Genomic DNA, 25,642 nt, shown 5'->3' with positions numbered 1-25,642 from the left:
CTTAAAGTGCTATCAAGGATTTGAACTTTGATAACATATCTTTTCACCTAAGAGCACCACAGATGCTACACCTATACCCCCTTGGTCTTTTTTCCAATTTTTTCTTGTTACAAACAAAACATTTCAATTTATTTTGCTCGGATTTTCTGTAATAAACCAGAACCAAAACAATTCAACTCTTAAGTGGAAGGAAAAGGCTACACAATTTTCAACAGTTTTTTTCCCCAAATAAAAAAACTAAAGTGTTGCTTACATATTATTGACCCCCTTTTTCTCTGAGACCTCTAAATAAAACCAAATGCTTTCAGAGGTCATTGAACTAATAAATAGTCTATCTGTGTGTAATTTAATCTCAGCATAAAAGGCCTCAGAGGTTTGTTAGGGTTAGCTTTTCAAATGTGAACGGAATTATAGTTATATGTACAGCTTATTTAATTATTTATTTTTATTACTATTTTTGTGCTTTTAATTCTGTACAGCACTTTGATCGATCTGTGGTTGTTGTAAAGTGCTTTTGATTAATTGATTGATCCACCGCTCAATTAGAAGATTAAGCGGGTAAACAAGACAATTATTAAATGTGCACTCCACAAATCTGGCCTTTGTAAAAGATTGGCAAGAAAAACTGTTGAATTGCTCAAAGAAAGCCATCAAAGTTCTCTCCACGCTGCGCAGGGGAAGCAAAGCACGCCCACCTCCACAGTGAATCATATTGCTGGCAGCATTATGCTGTGGGGATGCATTCCTGGATCCGGGACAGGGAAACTAGTCAGAGCTGATTGGAACACTGATGGGGCTAAATACCTGGAAATTCTCGATCAAAACATATTATGGGGTGCTAAGGACTTGCCCGTCGGGCAGGGGTTCACCTTTGATCAGAACCAAAACCTTCAACATACAGCCAGAGCTCCAGTGGAGCGCTTTAGATGAAATCATAGATGTGTTAGAATGACCCATTTAAAGACAAGACCCAAGCCCATCTGCAAAAATGTGGTGAGACTTGAAAATGTGAACGGATGCTCTTCAACCGCTACAAAATATTGGGTTTTAATACAAGAGCTCCCCAATCTTTTTAGATTTTCATTTGTAAAAAAAAAAGAAAAAAAGTGAAAGCATACTCTTCTTTCCACTTAAGAGCTGTGCACAACTTTGTGTTGGTCTTACACATAAAATGCCTATAAAATACACGGAGGTGTACGGTCTTACAAAATGTCAAACACTTCAAAAGGCTATGACTACTTTCCCAAAACAGACCAGATTAATCTGAACAGATTTCCTATGCATTATTTACAAATTTTCAGAAATAATGGCCTGTTGTTGGCCATTCAGGAAGAGACGAGGACTGGTGTTTTCGGGGTACAGGAACAGAAGCGCTAGTGGTGCATTTCAGTTTATGTAACAACAATAAGTTGTTGTAGTAATGACGAACTGAGTCCTTTGCCCAGAGGTCATGCCACTCATTAATGTCAGATCACAGAGAGGTCACAGAGTTAATTTACGGTCACTGGGGAGGTCTTTCTCTCACAAAAAGAGCTGGTCAATGCGCAAAGACAAAGCCCTTTTAGACATAATGTTCAGCAAAGTACATTGATGTTTTTTTCCCCCACTGTTATTCTTGACAATTACCACAGCTTAGTTATTTTCCTTTTCTCTAGCTGAGTTTGATGAATGTTTTTGGCATCATTTCTTGCTGTCCTGCAGCCCAAAGAGGAGTACTGAGAGGCGCAACAGGGAGCAGGAGAACAAATACATCGAGGAGCTGGCAGAGCTGATCTTTGCCAACATCAACGACATAGACGACCTCAACGTCAAACCCGACAAATGTGCCATTCTCAAAGAGACAGTGAAGCAGATCAGGCAGATCAAGGAGCAGGGTGAGCAGCCCCAAATAACACATTTTTCTTATTTTTTAAAGGATTTGGTGTTAGATGTGGTGAAACCGTGCCCACGTTTTAGAATACAACATGTTTAAATCACCACTGGGTTGTTTTGATATTTCGACAACCTAGAGTACCAGCTGTACACGAATGCACCACGCACAGCTGTTGCATGGGAAAATTCCTTCTCATCAACGGAAATTCCTCCAACTTGCATTTTATACCATGTACATAGTTTGGACTGACTGTATGTCACGGGTAGCCAGTAAGAGTTGTCGTCTTGTAATCCGAAAGTTATAGCTTTGATTCTAGCATCTTTCTCTTACATATTGACGTGCCCCTGGGGAAGGCAATTAATCTCAAGTTATACCTACCAATTTGCCTTATTGGATGACTATGTGAGGAATAGTGAGTGTGACTGGGTTAATGTGACAATAGGGTAAAGCGCTTTGAGTGGTCAGTATTATTAGAAAAGTCCATTTTCCATTTATAGAGAAGGGTGGAGATGTTGTGTAGTTGTAATGAAATAAGAGAATACGGTCAGCAAAATTTGTCCACAGTCACTTCTGATTCAGATTCAACTTCAATAGCCTAAGTTGTGTTGCTATGATCTTTTAGAGAAAAACAATTCCCTTGGCTAACCTTCCTATTGTTCTACCTGTTGTGTCATGAACTTTTAACTTTAAACATGCTAACTGATGACTTACATCTTAGACAGAGCTCATTGATTTAATTTTCACAATGTGTCTGAGCTTTCCATGATCTCAATTTGCTGGGTTTTCCAACCATTGTCCAAGACTTACAATAGGTGTGCTTTTTTTGTTGTTTAATTAATTAAGGCATTGTGGAATCTGGTGTCTCTTTGTACACTTGATTTTATGTTTTAATACATCTGGAACAAGACCACTTTTATTATGTCCTGATAAGTGAAATCCATCCATCCATCCATCCACTGTCTTCCGTTTATCCCAGATTAGGTCATGGGAGGCAACAGGTCCAGGAGGGGACCCCAGACATGCCCATCCCCAGTGATATCCCCCAGCTCATTCTGGAGTATCCCCAGGTGTTCCCAGACCAGGATATATAGTACCTCCAGCTGGTTTTGGGTCATCGCCGGGTTCTCCTTGCAGTAGAACGTGTCCAGAAAACCTTAGATGAGCTAGATCTGATCAAGATGCCCCCTGGAAGCCATCTTTCTGACACTTTTTAATGCAGAGAAGTGGCTGTACTTTTAGGTCCCTTGGAGGATGAAGAGCCTAACCTCATCTCTAAATCTTAGTCCAGCCACCCACCAGAGGAGCTAATTTTTAACAATTGCATCTAGGATCTCTTTCCTTTTATTAACATCCATATCTCCCTAAGTTGGGTTTGGAACACAGACAGACCGATAAATCGAGAGCATTGCTTTTAGGCTCAGCTCTTTCTTCACCACTACAGACTGGTACAGCATCTGCATAACTGCAGACAAAGCCCCAATGCATCTGCCCATCTCCCGTTCTATCCTACCGTCATTCAGGAACAAGACATTAAGATACTTAAACTCCACCACTTGAGGCAGAGATCTACCTCCCACTCAAAGGGGGATATCCACCTTTTTCCAGACCACGGTCCCGGACTTAGAGGAGTTGACACTCATCCTGGCAGCTTTAAACTTAGCAGCAAACTGCTCCTGTACATGCTGGAAATCACAGCTTAAAAAAGCCAGCCGAATCACATCATCTGAAAAAATTTAATACGAGATCCTAAGGTTCACAAAGCTGACATCCTCCTCTTCACGACTACACCTTCGGATCCTGTCCATGAGCACCACAAACAAGATCGGTGGCAAGGGGCACCCCTGGCAGAGTCCAACATGCACTGGGAACAGGCTCTTGGTGCCGAGAATGCAGACACAGCTTTTGCTTTGAGCATACATGGATTGGACACTCTCATAGGCCTTTTCCAGACTTATAAAACACCAGAGAAACATACTTTCATGACACTACTAGCTCCTCTTCGATCTGAGGTACAGTCAGGGCATCCTCTCCACCACCCCATGGTAAGCTTTGCCAGGAAAGCTGAGAAGTGTGATCCCTCAAGAACTGGAACACACTCACCAGTTCCCCATTCGTAAAGATTGGGACCACAATGTTAGTCTGCAACTCCAACAGCGTTACCGCAGTCCCCTTATGCAACATTGAAGAAGTGTGTTAACCACGGCAGCCCGAAAATGTCCAGGCCAAAAACTCAGGCCAAATGTCATCTACACCTGGTCCCCAGAGCTTTTTAACTACTGTAATAACCTCTGCCACAGTAATGGAATCACATCATCCCAGGTTTTGGCTTTGCCTTGAGGAGATCTGCAAAGTGCTCCTTCCACTGCCTGATGAACTCTTCAGTGCAGGTTTTTATTTCTCCTCCTAAATCATACACAACTTGGCACGGTCACCGTTTCCCCTTTTTTGAGTCACCAAACAGTTTTCCAGAACTTCTTTGTGGTCTCCTTAGCCTCTCTGAATTCCTCCCAAGCCAGAGTTGTTGCTACTGTAATCACAGAAGCTGCAGCCCCTCTGGCCACCCAATACCTGTCAACTGCTTCAAGAGTCCCCAAGCCAGGACAATCCAGCCCTAAAGGCCACCTTCTTCAGTCTGACAGCTTCCATCGCCACTGTTGTCCACCAGCAGGTCCTCTGGTTGCTCCAGCGACATGCACCAATAACCTTACTGTTGGAGGTTCCTGGAAGCTGTGTCCATATTCCTGTCCCAAACCCACCTCGGGACATGAGGAAAAAAGTCTCCCGAAGGTGTGAATTGAATGTCTGTCAGACATTCCAGCTCCCCCTCACTGATCATTTGGATTTCCCAAGTCTGTGTGACAGCCTACCCTGCCACTAGATCCAACTCACTACCAGGTGCTGTGAGATTGACAGATCTGCTCCTCTCTTCACCAAGTTGTAACACTGCAGGTTTGATGATACGATCACAAAGTCCGTCGTCAACCTTTGACGTAATGCGACATGCTACCAAGTACACTCATGAACCACCCTGTGGCGGAGCATGATGTTCCCTTTCAGGGCACCATCCAGGCTGTCCAAAAAGGCTGGGTGATCTGAACTGCTGTTTGGTACATGAGTGCATACGAAAGACAGAACTTTCCATCTTGCAACCTAAAGTCACAAAGAGGCGATACTAAAAAACTCCAAAATCTAGGTTCTAAGTGGGGGACTTGTGAGTATCCTGATTCCCATCCGGCACCTCTCTCCCTGGTCAACTGCGGAGTAGGACTTGGGACTTGGGTTACAGAGCCCTACCTGTGCGCTAACTATTTATAGCTGGTTCCAATCAACCTTACCCAACAGCTCTGGCAACATTCCATGTCCCTAAAACCAGATGATGTCCCCAGGAATTAGCCCGCCAAGGCTTTTACCCTTGGCTGCCATCCAGCTTGCATCTGATCCCAACAGTTCTCTCTGCATGTGGTGGGTCCACATAGAGGGAGCTTCCTGTAGCTTCTTCAGGTTCAGCCTGGTCGAGCCCCAGGGGCCAAGGCTTGACACCAGATACTCAACAATGAGCTCTCCTCCCAGGCCTTGCTCTGGTCCCTCTAATCAGGGCGTGGTTCAACAGAATTGGAATGGATAGGAAAATGTTGGGATTATCTAGTGATTCTCTGCTGCAGAGAAGAACAAGAGGTGGATGTACACTAAGCCAAAGGGTTGAAACACATACTCCTGCGTTATCTGGATGTTTATAAGCTGTAAATTGTTGCGTTTTTACAATGGGACAATATATCCGATTCTGTAAATTATTGTTGGTATTAGGCCTTTTAGTTGGCATCCAGTTAGAGTCAAATTAAATGAAACACACATCCAGTTGTGGTATAGTTGTGGGTTTTTAAAAAAAAGCTCAAAACTGATGTTTATTAGATTAGGTTGTGTCTTCACAATAAGAAGAGAGTAAAACAAGTTTGTCAAGAGTCCCAAAGGTTGCATCTGAAATCCCGAGAGCCAACATAGACTCATTAAGTTTAAAAAAATAAATAGAAAACAAAGCCCATCACAGTGTGAACCCACAGACTGTGAAATGACTGTAACAGTAAGACAGCCTCTGCTAGAGCACTTATATAACAGTGACCAACATGAAATAAGCCCCCAGAGAGAAGCAGGAGGATCTATTCTCCAATCTGTCCCTCAGTTTCTCTTAATCTTTACTTTTTCTTCACGACTCTCACCTTTATACACTCCTCTGCCTCATATTTAATCCTCTTTGCATGTCTTATAACTCTGTCGCAAATTTACAAACCAGCATTTCCATATATTTACTCACTCGCATAATGTATTTCTCTTTATATTTACTGTCCTTCTTCTTTATTATTTTTTTCAATCCATCTTTCACCTGACTTCCACCTTTTTTGTCTCTTCCTTCCCTCTTTGGCTTGATTCTCTGTCCGGTTTCATCCCATCTTTCTTTCTTTGTCCTTTTTCTCCTAATGGGTTATTATGTCGATTGAACATCTTTTCTCCTTCATCTTTTCCTCCGAAGTCATTCTTTTCCCCAGATGAACTGATTGTACAACATTCAACTGCTATGATTTTGGGTTTGAAATGGCTCCCAACTGGGCTGGGCGATATCTGAATCACGATATATTGAGCAGTTCACCTCGATAACGATAAATGGACGATAATCTATCGGCCACATCTGATCTGAACCAAAGATCAGATGTGGCCGCAACGTATTTAACAGCTGCTCCTCTTCCTCCTGGAGCAGCTCTACTTCCGCTGCAGCTTCAACATTGGAAATTTCCTCCATTTCCTCAACCTCCCCGTCTCTTTCGCTTCTTGTTTCTGACTGGATGGGGTGGAGTCACGTGACTACAGGTCGTACACGTAGCGCAGCATCTTAAACAGTGGCACAGGCATCAGGGAGTTCGTCCTGCAATTGCCGGGTTGCCGGTTTGAACCGTTGTGTCCCTGCTGCCGGTGGTCAGAGGGCCGGTGGCGCCGTTGTATGGCAGCCTGGCTTCTTCCAGGGCAGCTGTGGCTACTAGCATAGCTCACCACCGTCAGGGTGTGAATGTGTAGGTGAATGACTGATTGTAATATAAAGTGCTTTGAGTTCGTCGGACTAGTTGTAGAGCTATACAAGTACAAGCCATTTACTATTTAAAGTGACAGGAGCATAGCCTACCTTTACCTATAAAAAATTACTTTTTCTTTCATTTTTTTCAGTACAAAAATACCGACATGGCCTAAATGACGTCAGCTGTTGTTGTAAATTTCATTTTTCTGTGAAATTTTCGATTTATCACCCGGGCCTAGCTCTTACTGTTTGTACAATGTTCTTAGATTTAGAAGGTTTGTGACTTTTTTTAAAATTTTCAGACCATAGCAAAGTCATGTCATTTTATTTAAACTGTTAATTTAAAGTGATCATCGTTCTGAATAATGGGTTCAGTCCAATGATTGCTGAGTCCTTTTATACTGAAACAGAGAAACTATCACTCAGCAGAACTTGGTGGGCTTTGGCCTTGTAATGTGAGAAGGCTTTAAAGAACCTTCATCAGTTATTAAACATTTCAGGTGACTGTATTTATGTGTGTATGTAAGACTTTCGCTGTGTGGATGGTAGAAAATTATTGAAGTTATATGTTATGCGTTTTTCTTCTCTAAAGAAAATAGTTACTATAATCAATAAAACCCCAAAATGTATGTCATTCATGCCCATTATGAGGGTGTGGAAACTTAAAACTATGTATGTCATCTTTCATCCATTCGTCTCTCGTTTTCTCATCTCCTCCTTTTGTGCCTGTGGTCACCCAGTTGGTGTCCATGTGTCATTGCACTGTGTGCATCTGAAAACAACAGCTGAATAAGCACAGACTCGCACACGGGGATAATGCTCAAGTCACACAGCTGTGAGGTCAACAGCAGAAAAACACACAATTGCTGAGGATCACTTGACTGATGAGCGGACTTTTAAATCAAGTTAGAAGTAGTTAGAAAGCATAAACAGGAACAGAAAGTGAAGGAGAAAAAAGTGTCACTACTGGAAAATGTTTTTTTTTTTTGTGTTATCTTGAGCCCAAACCAGTTTTCAGTAACAAGGTGTAGCCTTCTCTTAGTTCACACCCGCCTTTTAGATTGACCGCAGTTACAGATTGCAGAGTAGTGATCGTGTTTGTGCAGTATGTGTGAAGAATTATGGTGCAGTTTATGATAATTAGTCTGTTGAAAATAAATACTTTGTTTCAGGGATGCCAAGTAATGCTGCCCTTATTGGGGTTTGACACAAACGCATCACCATACAACTTCATTACTGTTGACTCAGACTACACCACTCACGAGTTGTTAATAAATGCACCAAATAGTTTATATATATATATATATATATATATATATATATATATATATATATATATATATATATGCAAGTACAAACTATTGATATAGGGGTTTACTTTTATTGTGTGCTGCAAGTGCCACTGAATGAAGTTAATTTGAGCTAATGAGTTGAGCATTGAGCAATAACGAAGATATGTGGCACCAAACTGTTAGGTCCTTCATGTGCAATCCTCAAGGATGGGCTTATCGCTGTTGAGCAGTTTATGGATGATAGTTTTTGTAGTTCATTTATTCACTAAAGATGATAGCATTGATCTCTCTGGGGGTAAAAATGGACGATTTACAATTGAACACGGAATCGTTTCATTTGAAATGAGTTGAACGTATTTTGGGATTGAAAAAAAAAAAAAACTTGGGCCAAGACATGTTGACATTCCCTCTAGCGCTCTAGTGCCATTCCAGGCTGTGCAGTGACAGAGTTTTAAGGGCTGATGACTCCACAGCTCCAGTCCCACAAAAGGAATGTCAGCTATGTGGCCAAATGGGGCCATGGGAGGCTTAACAGTCCGGTGGTACGGCCATGGAGGAAAAGGAAAAAGTGGGTGTAGAAAATGTCCAGGGTAATTGTGCAGTGATCCGTGCTGTGAATAACATGCCAGCCGCTCATGTCTTCATGTCCTCTTGCTGATTTCCAATCTTTGTCGTAAAGCTGAAGTACAAGCATTAGGGTGACTTTACTGGAGCAGGAGAGCTTGCCAAAGAATGTAATATGTGAAAGGTCCTCTTGTATGAAAACACAAAGTCGGCGCGTGGGTGACGGCTTCATCATGGCAAAAACAACACGCTCAGTGTTGTCCGGCTGCTTAAACAGACAACCTACAGCAAAAGCTTCACCCTAACAAGCGGTTCTCCCTAGAAAGCAACATCACTTATTAAATTAGCTCTGTTGACCGTTTTGATGCATTGTCAATGATTCATGCATTTATAACAGAACATTTTTTTTTCCATTTTCACTCATAGGTTTCATCGTCATAAATTAAAATTGAAGTCTGAGATAACAACCGAGTTTGTCCAATTAAAGAACGCCCTACTTTCTCTCTTTTAACCCCCTGCTTTTATGTTTCTCGTAACAGAAAAGGCTCTGGTGGCTAATGCAGAGGAGGTGCAGAAGGCAGATGTCTCCTCCACGGGGCAAGCCGTCATTGATAAAGACACTCTGGGCCCAATGATGCTGGAAGTAGGTTCAACCTTTATTGTTTTTCATCCATCCCACAGGACTGTGTACCTGTTGTTTGAGGGGCCCTTTGGTGGGACAGGAATCTATCGCAGCAGAAAAACAAGGAACAAGGAGGTTACATTGACAGATTTTTAGTCCAGCAGTGTTTTAACACAACAACACACAACAACAACACTTCATGTTAGGATAAATAAGAAGAATCAAAACAGTTATGACTGTAAACAAAAAAAGAAAAATGATTTAGTGTAACAAGTAATCTGCTGTCAAACATATACAAAGAAATCAAATTGTTTCTCTTGTCTGGAGGATGTGGAAGATGTAGGTTCCCTTCAGGTGTTTCAACAGAAAATCTCATCGATTTCTAGGAAGCGAAGATCCATCCAGGAGGATTTGTCCAAGAAGCTGGTGTGACACTTGGTCAGCAATAATGTCTGTCCATCAATCTGTGTTCAGTTTCTATGGCAACCAGCATATGTACCTTACATAGGCTTACATTACCACATCAATGTCCAAATCAGATATTCTCCAAAAGATAAATATACTTTGCAGTACACACACAGTTTTATAAACTTGATTGAAGGACATTAGATACCAAGAAGTTCTAGTAAATTCAGCTTGATTCACACATGCTGCTACAGGAACGTCATAAACAAAAACCCAGCAGCCTCTTTTTTGATGATGTAAAGCCTTTTTGTGTAGCAGTAAAAAGCAGTAATGTAGATATTTCCATCAGATCTAAACTCAAACCTCCATCTTGAAGAACGGCGCATTATGTGGATCTTCACTGGGCCTGTTTGGCCAGCTGAGCCTCCCCTCTGCACCTACCCTGCAACAAGTCGTCAACCCTCCTACTCCTTCAAAGGCCTTCATTATCTTTTGGAAAGTCCCCCCAAAAAGTCTTTAGTGGCGTGTGGAGTCTTAGGTTTTAGAGAAAAAGAGAGGCTGTTGTGGATGTGAGGGCTGTCATTAAAGCTATAGTTGGTAATCCTGTTCAGAAACACTTTTTGTTATATTGGGTGAAATGGTCCTTCCATCATGACAGTAGTCAATATATTATGTATTCAGAAAATGGAGGTAAAAAATTAGACCTCAGTGAAAGCTCCAGACCTGTAAAAGCTCTGACCAATCCTGTCATTTGGTCCGAATGAAAAGAACCAATCAGATGCCTTCATGTATCGTCCTACCCACGCCCCCCTCTGTCCTTCAAGTTCTTGGGGTATCACCTTATCTATTGGCTGTCCTACATGCTAATCATTCTGACGCGCTCACGCAACACCAATGTCCGTGCTCGTTCCTTGTTAGTTTCTGCTTGCTGGCTGCGTACTTCTAGTGTTAATGTATCCGGTTAGCTTAGCAGCTAGCTTAGCCATTAGCCGTTTATTATTGCTCTGCTGCTCTTACTGTATACTTTGAACATGGCTGAGTCACCAGAAGTAAACCGCGTACAAGTTTATAGGAAGAAGAGGAAGGCCTCAGTAGAAAGAAATAAAACCAGAGTGGATTTGGGAGATTTTTTTTTTTTCACGTGATCCCCCTGAGGAGCGGAAGAGCTGATATGGCGGTCTTGCACATGCGCAGTTATTCTAAAAGGGAGCTTACTTACATTTCTGAGGAAAATTGCCGACTCTACATTTAAGGAATTCTCTAGCATCTAGCTTACAGTAATTATTAAAACCGTCCGTCCGTCCGTCCGTCCGTCCGTCCGTCCGTCCGTCCGTCCGTTGTCTTCCGCTTATCCGGGGTCGGGTCGCGGGGGTAGCAGCTTCAGTAGGGAGGCCCAGACGTCCCTCTCCCCAGCCACTTGGGCCAGCTCCTCAGGAGGAATCCCAAGGCGTTCCCAGGCCAGCCGGGAGACATAGTCCCTCCAGCGTGTCCTGGGTCTTCCCCTGGGTCTCCTCCCGGTGGGACGTGCCCGGAACACCTCTCCAGGGAGGCGTCCAGGAGGCATCCTGACCAGATGCCCGAGCCACCTCAACTGGCTCCTCTCGACGTGGAGGAGCAGCGGCTCTACTCTGAGTCCTCCCCGGATGACTGAGCTCCTCACCCTATCTCTAAGGGAGAGCCCAGACACAATACGGAGAAAACTCATTTCAGCCGCTTGTATCCGGGATCTCGTTCTTTCGGTCACGACCCAAAGCTCGTGACCATAGATGAGGGTAGGAACGTAGATCGACCGGTAAATCGAGAGCCTGGCCTTTTGGCTCAGCTCTCTCTTCACCACAACGGATCGGTACAGCGCCCGCTTCACAGCAGACGCTGCACCAATCCGCCTGTCGATCTCCCGCTCCATCTTCCCCTCATTCGTGAACAAGACCCCAAGATACTTGAACTCCTCCACTAGGGGCAGGACATCCTCCCCAACCCGGAGAAGGCACTCTACCCTTTTCCGGTTCAAGACCATGGTCTCGGATTTGGAGGCACTGATTTTCATCCCGGCCGCTTCGCACTCGGCTGCGAACCGCTCCAGTGAGAGCTGTAGATCACGCCCTGATGAAGCCAATAGGACCACGTCATCCGCGAATAGCAGAGACGCAATCCTAAGGCCACCAAAGCGGATCCCCTCAACACCTTGGCTGCGCCTAGAAATTCTGTCCATAAAAGTTATGAACAGAATCGGTGACAAAGGGCAGCCTTGGCGGAGTCCAACTCTCACCGGAAACGAGTCCGACTTACTGCCGGCAATGCGGACCAGACTCTGACACCGGTCGTACAGAGACCTGACAGCCCTTATTAAAGGGTCCGGTACTCCATACTCCCGGAGTACCCCCCACAGGATCCCCCGGGGGACACGGTCGAATGCCTTCTCCAGATCCACAAAGCACATATAGACTGGTTGGGCAAACTCCCATGCCCCCTCAAGAATCCTGCTGAGGGTGTAGAGCTGGTCCAGTGTTCCACGGCCAGGACGAAAATTATTAAAACAGCTGCATATATTGAACTTTTAAGTCTCCTTTCCCAACCGTAGGTGTACCTCCAAACGTACAAAACAACACCCCACAGATTGCATCATGTCATTATTTAGGAAACAAAGGCAAAGTTAAAACGTGAGTACACAGCAAACCCCTCAGACGTGCGAAATATGATATGACATATTATAGTTTAGAAAACGGACGTTTTGAAATGGAACCCACATATCTGTTAATATTTAACTCGTTCTTACTTTCATTCAGGACTTTTTAAATTCAAAGCCGCACTGGTTTGATTTTTAAAACAGGTTGTGCTGCATAGTTTTTCTAAGCTCTGTTTCGCTCTGAATGCAGCAACGTGAAACTAGACAAACGGTCAAATGGGCCAAAGTCCATCCTCAGGGAGACAGTCAGCCTGAGAACACCTTTATGCCTGGATCTAGCGTTGCTCGGCACGTGACAGTGGAGATAAGAGCTCCTCTGGCTGACAGTGGTGCAGTCCTCAAGCCTACTTGTCTGTGAACGAGTGAGAGATGACGTTTACCATGGGACCCAAGGAGGTATAAATACCTTTGGGAAAAGCCAGATTAGAAGAGAAGGGGCGGAGCATCACCCCATACACACAGACTTGCTATATATAGTGTTGAGAAGCATCAACTTTGGCCGAGGTGCCTGCTTAGGGTCTCGAAGATAAACATGCAGTTAACATTTCAACTACGTGCTCTACAACAGCACTTAAAAACAAGTTATGGGTGTCATTCCTTTAGCTCCTATATCATAGCTGTCAGTGTTTTTTGTTTTTGTTTTTTTACTGCTAGAAATATTTCCCGACAGACAAATATGTCTTTTGTTGTAATCAAGCGGAAAGTGTACTAACGGTAGCTTTCTTTCAGTCAGCTGACTATCGTTGCACAGCAACAGGTGGGGAAGGGACCATGTGTTACTCTATATTCTGAACAGAAAAAAGGTTGCTCAGGAACTTTTCCAGCATTTCAATAAAGCATTTTAAATTGTTTAAAAAAAAACAGCATGGTGAAAAATTTGAGCATTTTCTGAACCATAACTGGTTAAAACCTCGACACGCCTCGATACTGATAATGCACCCTGGCCACGTCTGACTGGTTTGCAGCACAGAGAGGAACACAACAACTGAGACTATTATAATATTATATAATATTATATATTATATAATATTACTATATAATATTCAGAAATAAGAAAAACAAATATCCAAGATATTTTAACACTTTTTTTTAGCTCTATTATAACACAAAACTGGTTTTGGTTTGATGGCTGTCTTTTCCACAGCAAGTCAAACTGGACAAAAAAAAATAATTTATTGACTTATTGAAATTTCATTGTGTTAAGACTGGTTCACATGGCAAGATTTTTAGCCCGATTTTTGCCCCGATCTTTTCCCCTTCCAATAGGCTGAAACTATCAGGGTGGCTCTTAAGCTAATCTTAAGAGATATTTCTGGCGTTTGTGGTGTGTTAAGAGTGATCAGGTCCACTCGTTGGAACGTCGGAACCGCTCTGACCTCAAATCGGAGAAATTCTGTTGTATCCTAGCGTGTGTGGTGTTCCCTGAGGACAAACGAGCAGGCAGCCTGTTGAATGTGACGTGTAGCCAATCAGAAAGCGAGGTGAGGGAAACTCCGAGACGAAGAAAAAAAAAAAAACATTGTGCAGCAATGAAGTCAAGCTTGATCTTGAGAGGTTTCGCAAGATTTTACGTCTGACATCTGAATCATCCTGAGTGAAATCGGTTCTTGTGTGGTGTGTCGAGCTTGCCGTCTGACCAGCACCACACACTGTTTACGCAATTCTCTTTTAACTACAATTATTATATGGCTACGCGAGGCGTTTCTCAGGCTTTGAAAATCGGCCGATTATTTTAAAATCTTGCACTGTGAACCTAGCCTCGTGAGACCATCCTGATCTCGTGAGCTTTCAAGGTTTCACTCGCAGATCAGTCTGGCTACTTTCCGTTAAAGAAAATTTAGAGCAGTTCACCAAACGAACGTCCAATCAGCGTTGGCTTTGAGGCGGGTTGAGGTGTGACGCAACGAGAAGCGCAACAGTTCAGTCTAAAGAACATGGCGGCTTCAGCCAAAGAAACTAGCGTTAGCGTGGCTATTGAGCAAGTTTTATCGGAATTACAGAGTATTTCCTCACTGAAAGAAGAGCAAAACGCTGCTCTGGTGGCTTTTCTCAGAGGAAAAGATGTTTTTGCTCTTCTCCCGACTGGTTTCGGCAAGAGCTTGTGGTTGTGGTTTCGTCGTCGCTGTTAATATGTCATATGCTTCATTGATCTGATTGGTTCATTTGGCCCGTCTATCACCAACATAGGCCAATCAGCTAACCAGTATTTTCGCCCCTTCCCAAAATTACTTGAACGGAAGGTTTCCAGATAGTTATGCGGAGCAAATCCATCAGGCGGAGTCAGGTTACTGTGAACCAGCCTTAACTGAAAGGTGCAAACTTTGAGTTTTCATAACTGTGAAACCTTAAATGTTGTTGTTTTTTTTTTAATGGATTTTACAATGAACTAAGCTCAGTTTTAACATCTCGACTCCTAAACATCACCCTCTTTTCTAACTTGCCTTCTCTCTTGCCTTTCTTTTATCCGTCATCCCTTCCACCGTTCCTCACCTTGTTCCCCCTCTGCCTCCCCTCAGGCCCTGGACGGCTTCTTCTTCGTTGTGAACATGGAGGGAAACATAGTGTTTGTGTCGGAGAACGTCAGCCAGTATTTGCGCTACCAGCAGGAGGAGCTGATGAACACTAGCGTCTACAGTGTGCTGCACGTTGGAGACCATGCGGAGTTCATCAAGAACCTTTTGCCTAAGAGCCTGGGTGAGAAAAGTGGTAACTTTGCCACAATAGAGGATATTTACTTCATTTTGGATTTGTAGTCTGTTATTTTTAAACGTCTTAGCTTGTTACGTTCAGCTAAGTAAGTGTTGATGCAAAGGATGTATTGTGCTATGAACCTTTTTTTTTGTATTTATCTCTAATTTCCCCTAAAATAATATGTTTTAGCTTGATAGGTATCACTTTAGTTAACCAGATGGGTTACCCAGCTATGTGGCAAGAAATAAATTCATTTCAACTAAATTTGCCAATTCTGAAAGTATAGTTAAACATCAAAAATAGCGTACTTTATTCCAGAACCTTGTTCATTGGCTATGAAAGGTGTGCTGTTGAGGTCCAACATATTAGGTGTATATTTAAGCCTGATTGTGTAATTCCAGCTCTTTGTTGTTTAGAGTAAAGACATGTCTTGTTTTTAAGTTGTTTTTTTTTAGTGTAGTCCCTCCATTCTGCAAAAACAACAGTTCAAATGAATCAATATAAGCCCTAAATAATAGACAGTCAAAGCCATAATGAGTGGAATTTAATGTCTCACTGAAATGATAGACCCAAAGTGGCAACACAACATAATAACACAACCTGAAAACAGTGATTAGCATGCGTTGTTGACATACGCTGTGAGACGTGCAATATTGGATGTTTTCCAGGGTGGGGAAAAAAAAAAAACGTCTCTGATTTCTTTAAACTCAACACCCTTCATCTGTTCGGAGGCCGTTAATAAAAAGCTACCACCTTCAGAGTATTTACCATCGGTCGGGTGGTTGTGTGATAAACCTTACACCACAGACATCGATGTCGCTTAGGTTTTTTTTTCTGTCTTTTGCCGTCTCATTCAGTCAATCATCGCAGCAGCGATTCCTCCAACAGGAACAGCCACACCTTCAACTGCCGTATGTTGGTCAACCCTCACGCCGACGGCGAGGCTCGTCAGGCAGTCGACCAGCAGGACACAGCACAGCAGAAGTATGAGACCATGCAGTGTTTTGCCGTCTCTGAACCAAAGTCTATCAAGGAAGAGGGGGAAGGTATACTTTCTGACCCACAGTACTCAATATCCGGCCTGCTTTTTCCAACTTTGTCTTTTATTCGCTGTCTGTTTTGTACATTAAATAGTTTTCTTGCTTTTTTTTATTTAAGATTTATTTTCATTCTTGTTTTCTTATTCTTGTATTTGTCCTGCTGCTTTCCAGTCGTTTTAGCCTTTCTTTTCACCTGTATTTGTTCTGCCTTTTGAAAACCATCTTACTCTGATTGTGAAACTTCCTTCTGGATTTGCCTTTACCAAAGCTTTCCTCGTCTCTTCATCTGTGTCTTGACTTGCTGTCACTTTCCCATCACTCTTCCCACTGCTGCCCTCCCAGTCTCCCGTGTCCTGTCCTCCTTCCGTCACCACTTCTCGCCGCCTCCCCTCCCATCCACTGGGAGAGACTAATTAGTGTGTGGCACTTTGTCAGCTTCCCATCTAATCCTATCACACACACACACACACGAACACGGGGGAGAAGAATGTGTCTGCCACTCTAATTTTAGACATCTGACAGCCAGAACTTTTGCCAATCTCTCCCCTGACACAACGAGGATATCTGGTGGACAGACAGAGGGTTGCAGGCTGACTTGAGATCGCGTCACGTGGTCGGTGGACTTGGTGGTCAGACGGTTAGATAGACCGTCATTTACTTACCTTTAGTAAATCCCTTTTGCAGAATTATTTTGATTCCGCCCCCATTAGAGGGTTTTCGAACATGAATGACCTGTTTAGGATCGTGCCACAGCGTCTGACTCAATGCAAACACTTCCACGACGCTGATAATCTTCGTCTCTCAGAAACGGTATTCTTCCCAAATGGCGCTTGGATGTGGGGGCTTAAATGATTGGAGAACTTTTGAATAAGTTCTTTGTGTCAGTACATTAGTGGGTCCAGGCCTTTACTAATGGCCTATTTGTGCTTTACCGTTTTAAACAGCAGGTGCTAGCTCTGCATATTGACCCTGCACAGCTTTTAGTTTAACCTGTTCCCTGCCAAATGGCAGTATGCTACTCCACGCAGGAGGAACATCTGCACCGGCTGTTTCTAACCACTCAACTTTGAAACAACGTCCTCAACAATGTCGATGTTGAAAAATGATGCTTAATGATCCATGCAGCACAAAAATCACCAAAGTGCACCTGATTAATCCAAGAACTCTGAAACCACTGAGCCCTTGGAGTCCTTCATGTACTTTTCAACCTTACTGGGTACATCCTGGACAGGTTGGCAGCCCGTCACAGGATGGAGACACACGGGATGAAAAACTACGAACACAGACTCGTTCATACCGGAGGACGATTTAGGGAGACAAGTTAACCTAACAGTCGTGTTTGTTGGCTATTAGAGGAAGCCAGCATGCCCAGGGCAGAATTCAAAGCCACAAGGTGTCCGTTCTAATCTTAGCTTCACCATGTGGCGACGTTCTCCTTCTTCCCACTTGGATCGGGGGGGCACTAGAGCTTAGCAGCTTTTTAATGTCTGGTGGGTCAAAGTTTAAAAGGGCTGACAGCCACAAGCAAATGAGCAGGAAATGTTACAAAGATGAAGTAAAAACCTTGTTGAGATCAGTGTCGCTGTGTGTTGTGATCTAGCCTTTAGTCCATGTTCTTGGATTCATAAAATGTTACTCGTCTTACACTACGTCCTCTCAATTACTAGTAATTTGTTTTCCCCTGTTGAAAAAATAAAGATTTCCAGTCCTGTCTCATCTGTGTTGCAAGAAGAGTTCCTGTCAAAGAGAGGCCTGCGATGCCGGCGATCGAGAGCTTCACAACACGACAGGACCTTCAAGGTAGGGCCGGGCTCAGAGACCGGGTTGTAAGATATTGGAGAATTGAGTCATATTACAAAATATCCATAACAGAAATCAGTCTAGTTTAAGACAGTCTCCTTGGGGTTCAGTGGTTTAACACACTGACATTTTTTAAGCTTTTTTCTAAAGCTTGCGTATGACTTTATTTTTTAACACATTTCATGCATAACTACACTCCTTTAGTGTGGAACCAGTTAGCCATTTTATCTGACGATTCCAAGGTCCAGGCCTTTTTAAGGAAAGCCTCAGAGAACTGGATCAAACCGGTCTGGAGCCTCATACACAGTCTTGCTTTAAACTCTACAGTAGTGGTTTGTGAGCCATAGAAGTGGCTCAAAGTGGAATTTATCTTCCAATATAAATGTTAGAATCTGATTTCTTTGTCAACCCGTGCAGGTAAGATCACGTCACTGGACACCAGCGTGCTGCGGGCAGCTATGAAACCCGGCTGGGAAGACCTGGTTCGGCGCTCCATCCAGAAGTTTCACCTGCAAAGTGACGGGGAGATGTCATTTGCAAAAAAACACCATCAAGAAGGTTGACACAACGTCTTCTCACAATATTTAAAGACACTCATTGTGTCATATTACAAAAACAGACTCTTTTCACTGCCAAAGGATCAAATGTCACAATAGGTCTCTTAAGTTTTTTTTTTTTTCTATCGTGCTTCAGTTTTGAATATGCACCTAATTTTTTTTCCCTGTCTGACTTTAATCCAGTGTTGAAGAACGGCTATGCCCTCAGCCCACTCTACCGATTTTCCTTGGCAGATGGCAACATGGTCTCGGCTCACACAAAGAGCAAACTGGTCCGTTCTCCGGCCACCAATGAACCGCAGTTCTACATGTCTCTGCACCTCCTGCAGAGGTAATCCCACTTCCTGGTCTTTATAGAACAAACCTGACTTTTGCATTCCTGCATGAAACGTTTACTGAAAGTGATAACTGTAGTTCTGACTTTTACTAGCAGCAAGGCATTCTTATGGCATTAGCAAATTCTCCCACCTAAAGGCATGCTTCTTTTTTTTATTTCTCTCAGGGAAAACATTGGGGGCATGGCTACTGACATGCCCGAGGGGCAGAACCCCGGCAAATCAATGACCCCAACTAGCATGAGCGGGTCTTTCCCCTCACCTGATGCCAACATCACCAGCAACAGCCATCACTCCATGGGAGCCTCAGGCACACCCGGACGTGGTTTTGGGTCGGTTTCAGGAAGGGCCACCACACCTCAGGGAAGCTGCCATGCTCTCAAGCTCGGCAGCCCTTCTGGCCAAGGAAGTCCAAGTGTGACCTCGGGGTTCCAGAGTGCCGTGCTGTCTCCGCGTCACCGCCAGAGTCCCAGCGCTGCAGCCAGTAGCAGCAGCTGCAGCAGCCCTCGTCTCCTCCAACACCCGCCCGGATCTTTCTCCCCGGCGGCCGGCTTGCACTCGCCGCCGTCCGTGTGCAGCACCACAGGAAACAACCAAAGCTTTAACTCCCTGAGTGCGCTGCAGGCTCTCAGCCAGGGCACCAGAATTTCCCCAGGGCTCACCGAGGGGCAGCATCCAGAGTCGCCTGACAGAAAGCCAGCAGCTCTGCAGAGTCCCCTTCACAGCACCAAACCAGGCAGCCAAATTAGCAAGAGCAATCTGAGCTTAGAGGCGGAGTTGTTTGGCTCCTTTGAAGAACAGGAGGGATTTTTGTCGTCCCAAGCCCATGACGGTGCACAGGCAGATGGGAAAGATGTTGATCCCGACAGCCTGGGAGGCAATGGAAGCCTTGGAGATCTCGCTGACGCCGCAAACCGCCATCTGAGCACCAAAGGCCACACCAAGCTGCTCCAGCTCCTCACCACTAAGTTAGAACCTTCTGATCCTTCCTCCCCACTGGGTCCCATGGGGGATGACCAGAACTGTAAGGACCAACTGTGTGGGGCCGGACACAACAACCAGTCCACCTCGTTGAAGGAGAAACACAAAATTCTCCACCGGCTGTTGCAGAACAGCACCTCGCCCGTGGAGCTGGCCAAGCTGACGGCCGAGGCTACCGGGAAAGATCCGGTTGGTCCGGAGTCCGCCTCCGGAGACGGCCTGGCCGCTCTCAGTGAACTCTGCACCAAACAGGAGCCGGAGAGCCCGAAAAAGAAAGACAACGCACTGCTTCGCTATCTTCTGGATAGGGACGACAGCGGCATCCTTGACAAAGCCATCAAAATGGAACCGGGCGATGGGCTACAGCTAACCTGCGTCAAGACGGAGAAGCAGGACGAGGGTTTTAATTTACCCGAGCAGGTAAGACTCCTGAGGAAAAAAAATACCATTTCTAATTCAAGGTGTCTTTACCCTTTTATATTATTTGGGTTGAGTTTTACCTTAAGTGTGGTAGCCCAGGTCCTCAGCCCAGATCAGCAGCTCTCTTCCACCATGACGGCTGGTATGTGAGGTGTGTTTGTGTTCTCCAGATAACTTTGTCCCAGAAGTCGGATGTAGAGACGCTCGCTCTCAACGACGTTGTTCACTTATGTGAACATGAACGCATTCTCATGGCGATCCTTCAACACTAACCGTAGTCGTTCAGCCTTTTCAAATTATATTTTCCATCTGCAGCGTTTAAAGTGATAGTTGTTTTCTCTTGTTAGTTTGTTAGTGTTGTTCAAGGCCTTGCCTGCAGCTGACAGCCGTCAAAGGGATAAGCTAATAATTGAGAATCAGGGAGAGATTCAAGTTGGAGAGTCAGAAGTGGAGAAAAGAAACACTGAAACAATCCGATGACTTCATGTAGAACAAAAGTATGCAGAGTTGATCATGTGGACTGGCATACGTTAAAAGTAAAAAGCGGATGGCAGAGGTTCAGCTTCTAAACAAAGGATCTGACCACTCAGCCAGCGGTGCGTCCGGCGAAAGGGAAGTTGGAGCCATAGAGGAGGAGAGCTATACCCAAGCTCCAAAAACAGGAGGCCTTTGGTGTTTTTTTGGTTTGTGCTTCAGCTTTTTAAACTGCACCTGCTTTTCTCAGGAAGGGGCATGTCCCATGGATGTTAGACCTGTTTTGGCGAGTATGGTGTCCCGGCTATCCAAAAGAGTTTAACGTCAATATGAATGCTTCTAATGAGTATTGCACATTTTAAAAGTTAGCTAAATGTCAATTAAAATATCTTAAATGTAACTAAAACACTGAAATTAATTCCTGAATTTATCAAACCCAATTACGATATTCCTGTGCTTCTAAAATTGACTGATAAGCATCAGCTGTAATGGTGTGGCCAGTAAAAGATGGACTGCAACAGTGACTATGTAATTTCATTTTGTAAAGGGCCTTGAGATCGCACTTGTTTTAATTCAGGGCCAGTTAAATGAATCGAATTAAATCCATTCCTTCAACTAAGATCTTCGAATGACGAAAACGTTGGGAAATAACACACACGTAAGTATTTTAAGAGTTTAAATTTATAGTAGACCATTTTGTTGTGCTGTAAGCACATGTACACAGCAAAAAGGCAACTAAAAGTAAATAAGATATTCTTGAAACGAGTATATTTGTCCTTAATTTGAGCACGTAAATAAGATTATCTGCCAATGGAATGAGTATTTTGACCCTTAAAATAAGATAATTTGATAAACTTATAAATAAACTTATAATAAGTGCAAAAATCGTATTCCATTGGCACATCATTAGCACTTGCCAACTAAAATCAAGGACAAACACACAAATTTCAAGATAATTGTACTTGCGTTTGGTTCCCTTTTTGCAGTGTAATGGCTAGATAAGCATCTGAGCATCACTTTTACGAATTTTAGCCACTTTCCTGTTGCTGGAGCTTTGCAGGAAGAGCGCTCACTCTGTCCTTTTCTAAGTACTCTGTCAGGTCGGCTGCCACAGGCTCCTGCTGTCCAAGAAGTGTGTTTTTCTGCTTTTGTTTGCTCAGAAAAACTTGAAAAGGCCCAGTAGCCTTTTCTTTTATTCTAGTAACCACAGAAACAACGATGTAAGGAGTAAAAAAAGCTGATGGCAGATGATTTAGTGGGGTTGTAGCTCAACGAGGAAGAGCAGCTGTCTGTCAGGTGGAAGGCTAAAGATTAGTGTTTAGTTGCAGGTTTGAAGGCGGTGGCTCGACCGTGATTTCTCGTGATGTGACTTGTTTAATTGCAGCGACGCAATGCTTTTGTCAAACATAATACGCATTATTTCACATTTATGTAATGCTTCCCAAACCACAGCCTGTGTCCTACTGTACATCACACATGACCTCATTAGTGCTGAGAGGTTATTTTTAGCTCGCCACTCTGTTCATCTGCCAAACGCCCCCAGGAAACCGTCTCTGTCCACTGTGTGTGTGTGTGTGTGTGTGTGTGTGTGTGTGTGTGTGTGTGTGTGTGTGTGTGTGTGCGTGTGTGTGTGTGTGTGTGTAAAGGGGTCGGGTTACGCTGTATCACTAACGTGGGCTGAGCAGGGTTTCCGTTTTTTGTCAAACTTGTCATCAGACCTGCTTAACGCCTTTGCGTTATTTGTTTTGTTCAGCTTCGTATAAAGTTGTTTGTTTTTGGGAGCGTTTTTAAATGACACAACTGTCAAAGATGTCAATGCCTCTGTGCTTAAAATCAGTCGAGATAAAAAAAAAAGAATGAGAAATGAATTTAAGAAAATTTTAATTAAATAAAAGTAAAAGAAAAACAAGTTTAAAATCAAATAAGTAAAATTATGTAACATGTGATAAAACGAAATTAGATTCAAATACAATAAAGTAATCAGTAAAATGACTTTAACCCTTTGAATATATTGAAAAGTTTTTATTATTCTTTTGGTACAGAGCTTTAAAATCTAAATTCCCGATTTTTCACACCAATGTTGTCTTTTTAAAGCAAGAATGTTCTAGAATATGACGTTTTTTCTCTATTGGTTTTTATGAGTTTTCCTTTTATGATTACATGAGGGGTTATTAATTCAAAGATCTCAGTAAAACGTGATAAAATGCAGTGGAAATGTGCATTTGTTTTCTTGTTAATGTAGTGCAGATGATTCTCAAACATTTGCTCAGGAAGAGCTCCAGAGAGGACGCCGTCTAATGAATCTTTGTTTGATCCCATGAATTCCTGTAATAAACGGCTTCTGTCGCTGCGGCTGCTTCCAGAGATCGGAGCTGGAGGACCTGCTGGAGGACCTGCAGAATACCAGCCAGCAGCAGCTGTTCCCCAGCCAGCCTCCGTCCTCCTCCTCGTCTTCATCAGCACCGCCAGCTGGCTCCTCCGTGGACAAACAGGCCATCATCAGCGACATCCTGCAGATGAACAGCAGCAGCAGCAGCTCCCCCGGCCAGCACAGAGCCTTCCCCCCCATCGGACCGTCGGGTACGCCCCCCGCAGTATCTCTGATACTTTGAAACGCATCTGGTGGATTAAATGCACTATTTCCTACTGAACAATAAGAATGTTTGGTTAGATTTGAGTCGTAATGTCGACGGCGACGTTTTTCTTTTCTGTTCCAGCGAGCTTTAACGGCGTCAGGTCGGGCCAGCCTGGCCAAGGCGCCCCTCCGGTCAGGAGCATGTCTCTAGACAACAATATGGGCTCCAGCCCCACCAGGCCTTTCCCACCCCAGCACAGAAACAACGGTCCCTATCCCTTGCAGCAGCAAGGCATCATGGGAGCCCACGCCAGCATGAACCAGGCAGCAGCAGCCAACCAAGGTCAGGCAGAACAACAAGTGGATTTATAAACATTTGTGAATATGGTTTTCTCCGCACGCTCCGGGGAAGTGGGAGCGTTCTGGGAGGTTTACAGATCCAGTGTTTTGATTTTTCACTTGGGAGAATCAAGTAAAAATGTTTTGGATCTGTAAGCACATCACACCAGTTCTAAAGTCCTTCCACTGGCTCCCTGTATCTCAGACAATAGACTTTAAAATACTTCTGTTAGTCTATAAATCCCTGAATGGCTTAGCACCTAAATACATCACAGACTTGTTATCAGTGCATCAACCCTCCAGACCATTAAGGTCTTCTGGCTCCAGCCTGCTCTGCAGAACCAGAACCAGAACTAAACAAGGAGACACAGCATTTAGTTCCTATGCTCCACTTATCTGGAACAAACTTCCAGAAAACTGTAAAAGTGCTGAAAGCCTGAGTTCCTTTAAATCGAGATTAAAAACACATTTGTTTAAAATTGCCTTTGCATGTTCAAGTTAAACTGTTTTACTGTTTTCAGATGTTCTTTTTTTGTTTCTACATTCTATCCCTACTTGCTTTTATTCCTATATTTTAATAATGTAAAGCACTTTGCATTGTCTCTGTACTGAATTGTGCTATATAGATAAATTTGCCTTGCCTTGCCTTTCACTTGGGAGAATCAAGTAAAAATGTTTGGAATGATGTCGTAAATCCCCCTTTTTTTTCCCCTCTGCAGCCCTTCGAGGCTCAATGCAGCAAGGCTGGGGTCCCCACGCTCCAACAGGGGGCGGCGCAGGACCAATGATGGCCCACGGAGTCAGTCGAATGGTACCCACACGGAGCGGCGGCCCGAATGTCTCCAGAGCCTTGGTCAACATGCAGATGATGGGGAACGGTGCGCAGCAACGACCAAACATCTGGACCAGCATACACCCGGCGCAGACGTTGACAGGTTTCTCTCTTCTTTCCTCGTTTTAGACCTGGACATGGCAGCTCCTCCCTACCACGCGCAGCAGGCTCCACCCAATCAGACAGCTCCGTGGCCAGACCGCATGATGATGATGGATCCCTATGGAAGCCAGAGCAGGTTTGGCATTCGATCCGGACCGAAGCGTAGAGGAAAAACTTGTGTCGCTGCGTATTTGGTCTGACAAGATGTCGCCTTGCAGGCCGCCCTACGGCATCCCTCAGGAGGACGGGATCGGCTGCTGTGGCTCCGGGCCTGAAGGTCAGCCGGACGAGGGGGCTCTGCTGAACCAACTGTGTTCGGTGCTGAAGGACTACGAGGGTCTGGAAGAAATCGACAAGATGCTGGGAATACCCAGTCTCGCTGGCCAGGTGAGCTTAGTTCAGTTTCTTTCTTGAAAGCCTTAGCAGAGACGATGCATTATTTGACCCGGACCTGTGCCAACCGGGGCTCAGATCAAAGACGGCCGGGTTTGTTTCGGACGCCTATCCAGCAGGACTTCTCTGTTCTGGAGGCGTTTCTGGGGTTTGGGGGGCCGCTTCATTTCACAGCCCATCCACCTAAAGAGCGTTCAGGTCAGCTACAGATATAGAACTTGTCCATCCCTCCCCTGGGTCATTGGAGACGTAGATAAAACTGCGACAAGTCCCAGTAGCTTTGATTTAACGCCACATTTTAGAATTTATATCATTTATAAAAAAATAAATAAAATAAAGATAAATCTGGATATTACACTGCCACTCAAAAGTATAAATGACCCTCTATACCAGAGGTCAGCAGCCTTTCCAACTCGCAGAGCCATTTTTGCCCTCGGTGCAGCTAAACAAATTATATTTAGAGCCACAAAAGTTACACATTTCTTTGAAACAAGAGCTTGTTTTTATATTATACTATAGGAAATGTGTTTATTAAAGATCAGGTTTTATTATTTAAACCAACATTATTTTATATTTAGCTTTAATGCATTTTCTCCAAT

General features: G+C 43.9%; 1 protein-coding gene across 4 annotated transcripts in view; it reads left to right on the top strand.

Annotated features, from left to right (window-relative positions):
- The window catches only part of LOC105917886 (nuclear receptor coactivator 2), a 75,428-nt gene that overhangs the window by 36,402 nt on the left and 13,384 nt on the right, over window positions 1–25,642 (top strand). For all 4 annotated transcript variants that reach the window (XM_012852826.3, XM_012852827.3, XM_036134537.1 and 1 more), the window contains 13 exons: window positions 1,702–1,874; window positions 9,331–9,434; window positions 15,021–15,198; window positions 16,053–16,241; window positions 17,934–18,035; window positions 18,453–18,593; window positions 18,776–18,923; window positions 19,095–20,328; window positions 23,166–23,382; window positions 23,520–23,720; window positions 24,436–24,594; window positions 24,678–24,786; window positions 24,869–25,037. In XM_012852826.3, coding sequence (XP_012708280.2) covers window positions 1,702–1,874; window positions 9,331–9,434; window positions 15,021–15,198; window positions 16,053–16,241; window positions 17,934–18,035; window positions 18,453–18,593; window positions 18,776–18,923; window positions 19,095–20,328; window positions 23,166–23,382; window positions 23,520–23,720; window positions 24,436–24,594; window positions 24,678–24,786; window positions 24,869–25,037 — 3,124 coding nt within the window. The remainder of the gene's footprint in view (window positions 1–1,701; window positions 1,875–9,330; window positions 9,435–15,020; window positions 15,199–16,052; window positions 16,242–17,933; window positions 18,036–18,452; window positions 18,594–18,775; window positions 18,924–19,094; window positions 20,329–23,165; window positions 23,383–23,519; window positions 23,721–24,435; window positions 24,595–24,677; window positions 24,787–24,868; window positions 25,038–25,642) is intronic.

The sequence above is a fragment of the Fundulus heteroclitus genome, unplaced genomic scaffold, assembly GCF_011125445.2.
Source record: "Fundulus heteroclitus isolate FHET01 unplaced genomic scaffold, MU-UCD_Fhet_4.1 scaffold_85, whole genome shotgun sequence".
Lineage (NCBI taxonomy): Eukaryota > Metazoa > Chordata > Actinopteri > Cyprinodontiformes > Fundulidae > Fundulus > Fundulus heteroclitus.
The sequence above is the reverse complement of the archived record's forward strand: the minus strand, read 5'-3'. Positions and strand labels throughout refer to the sequence as shown.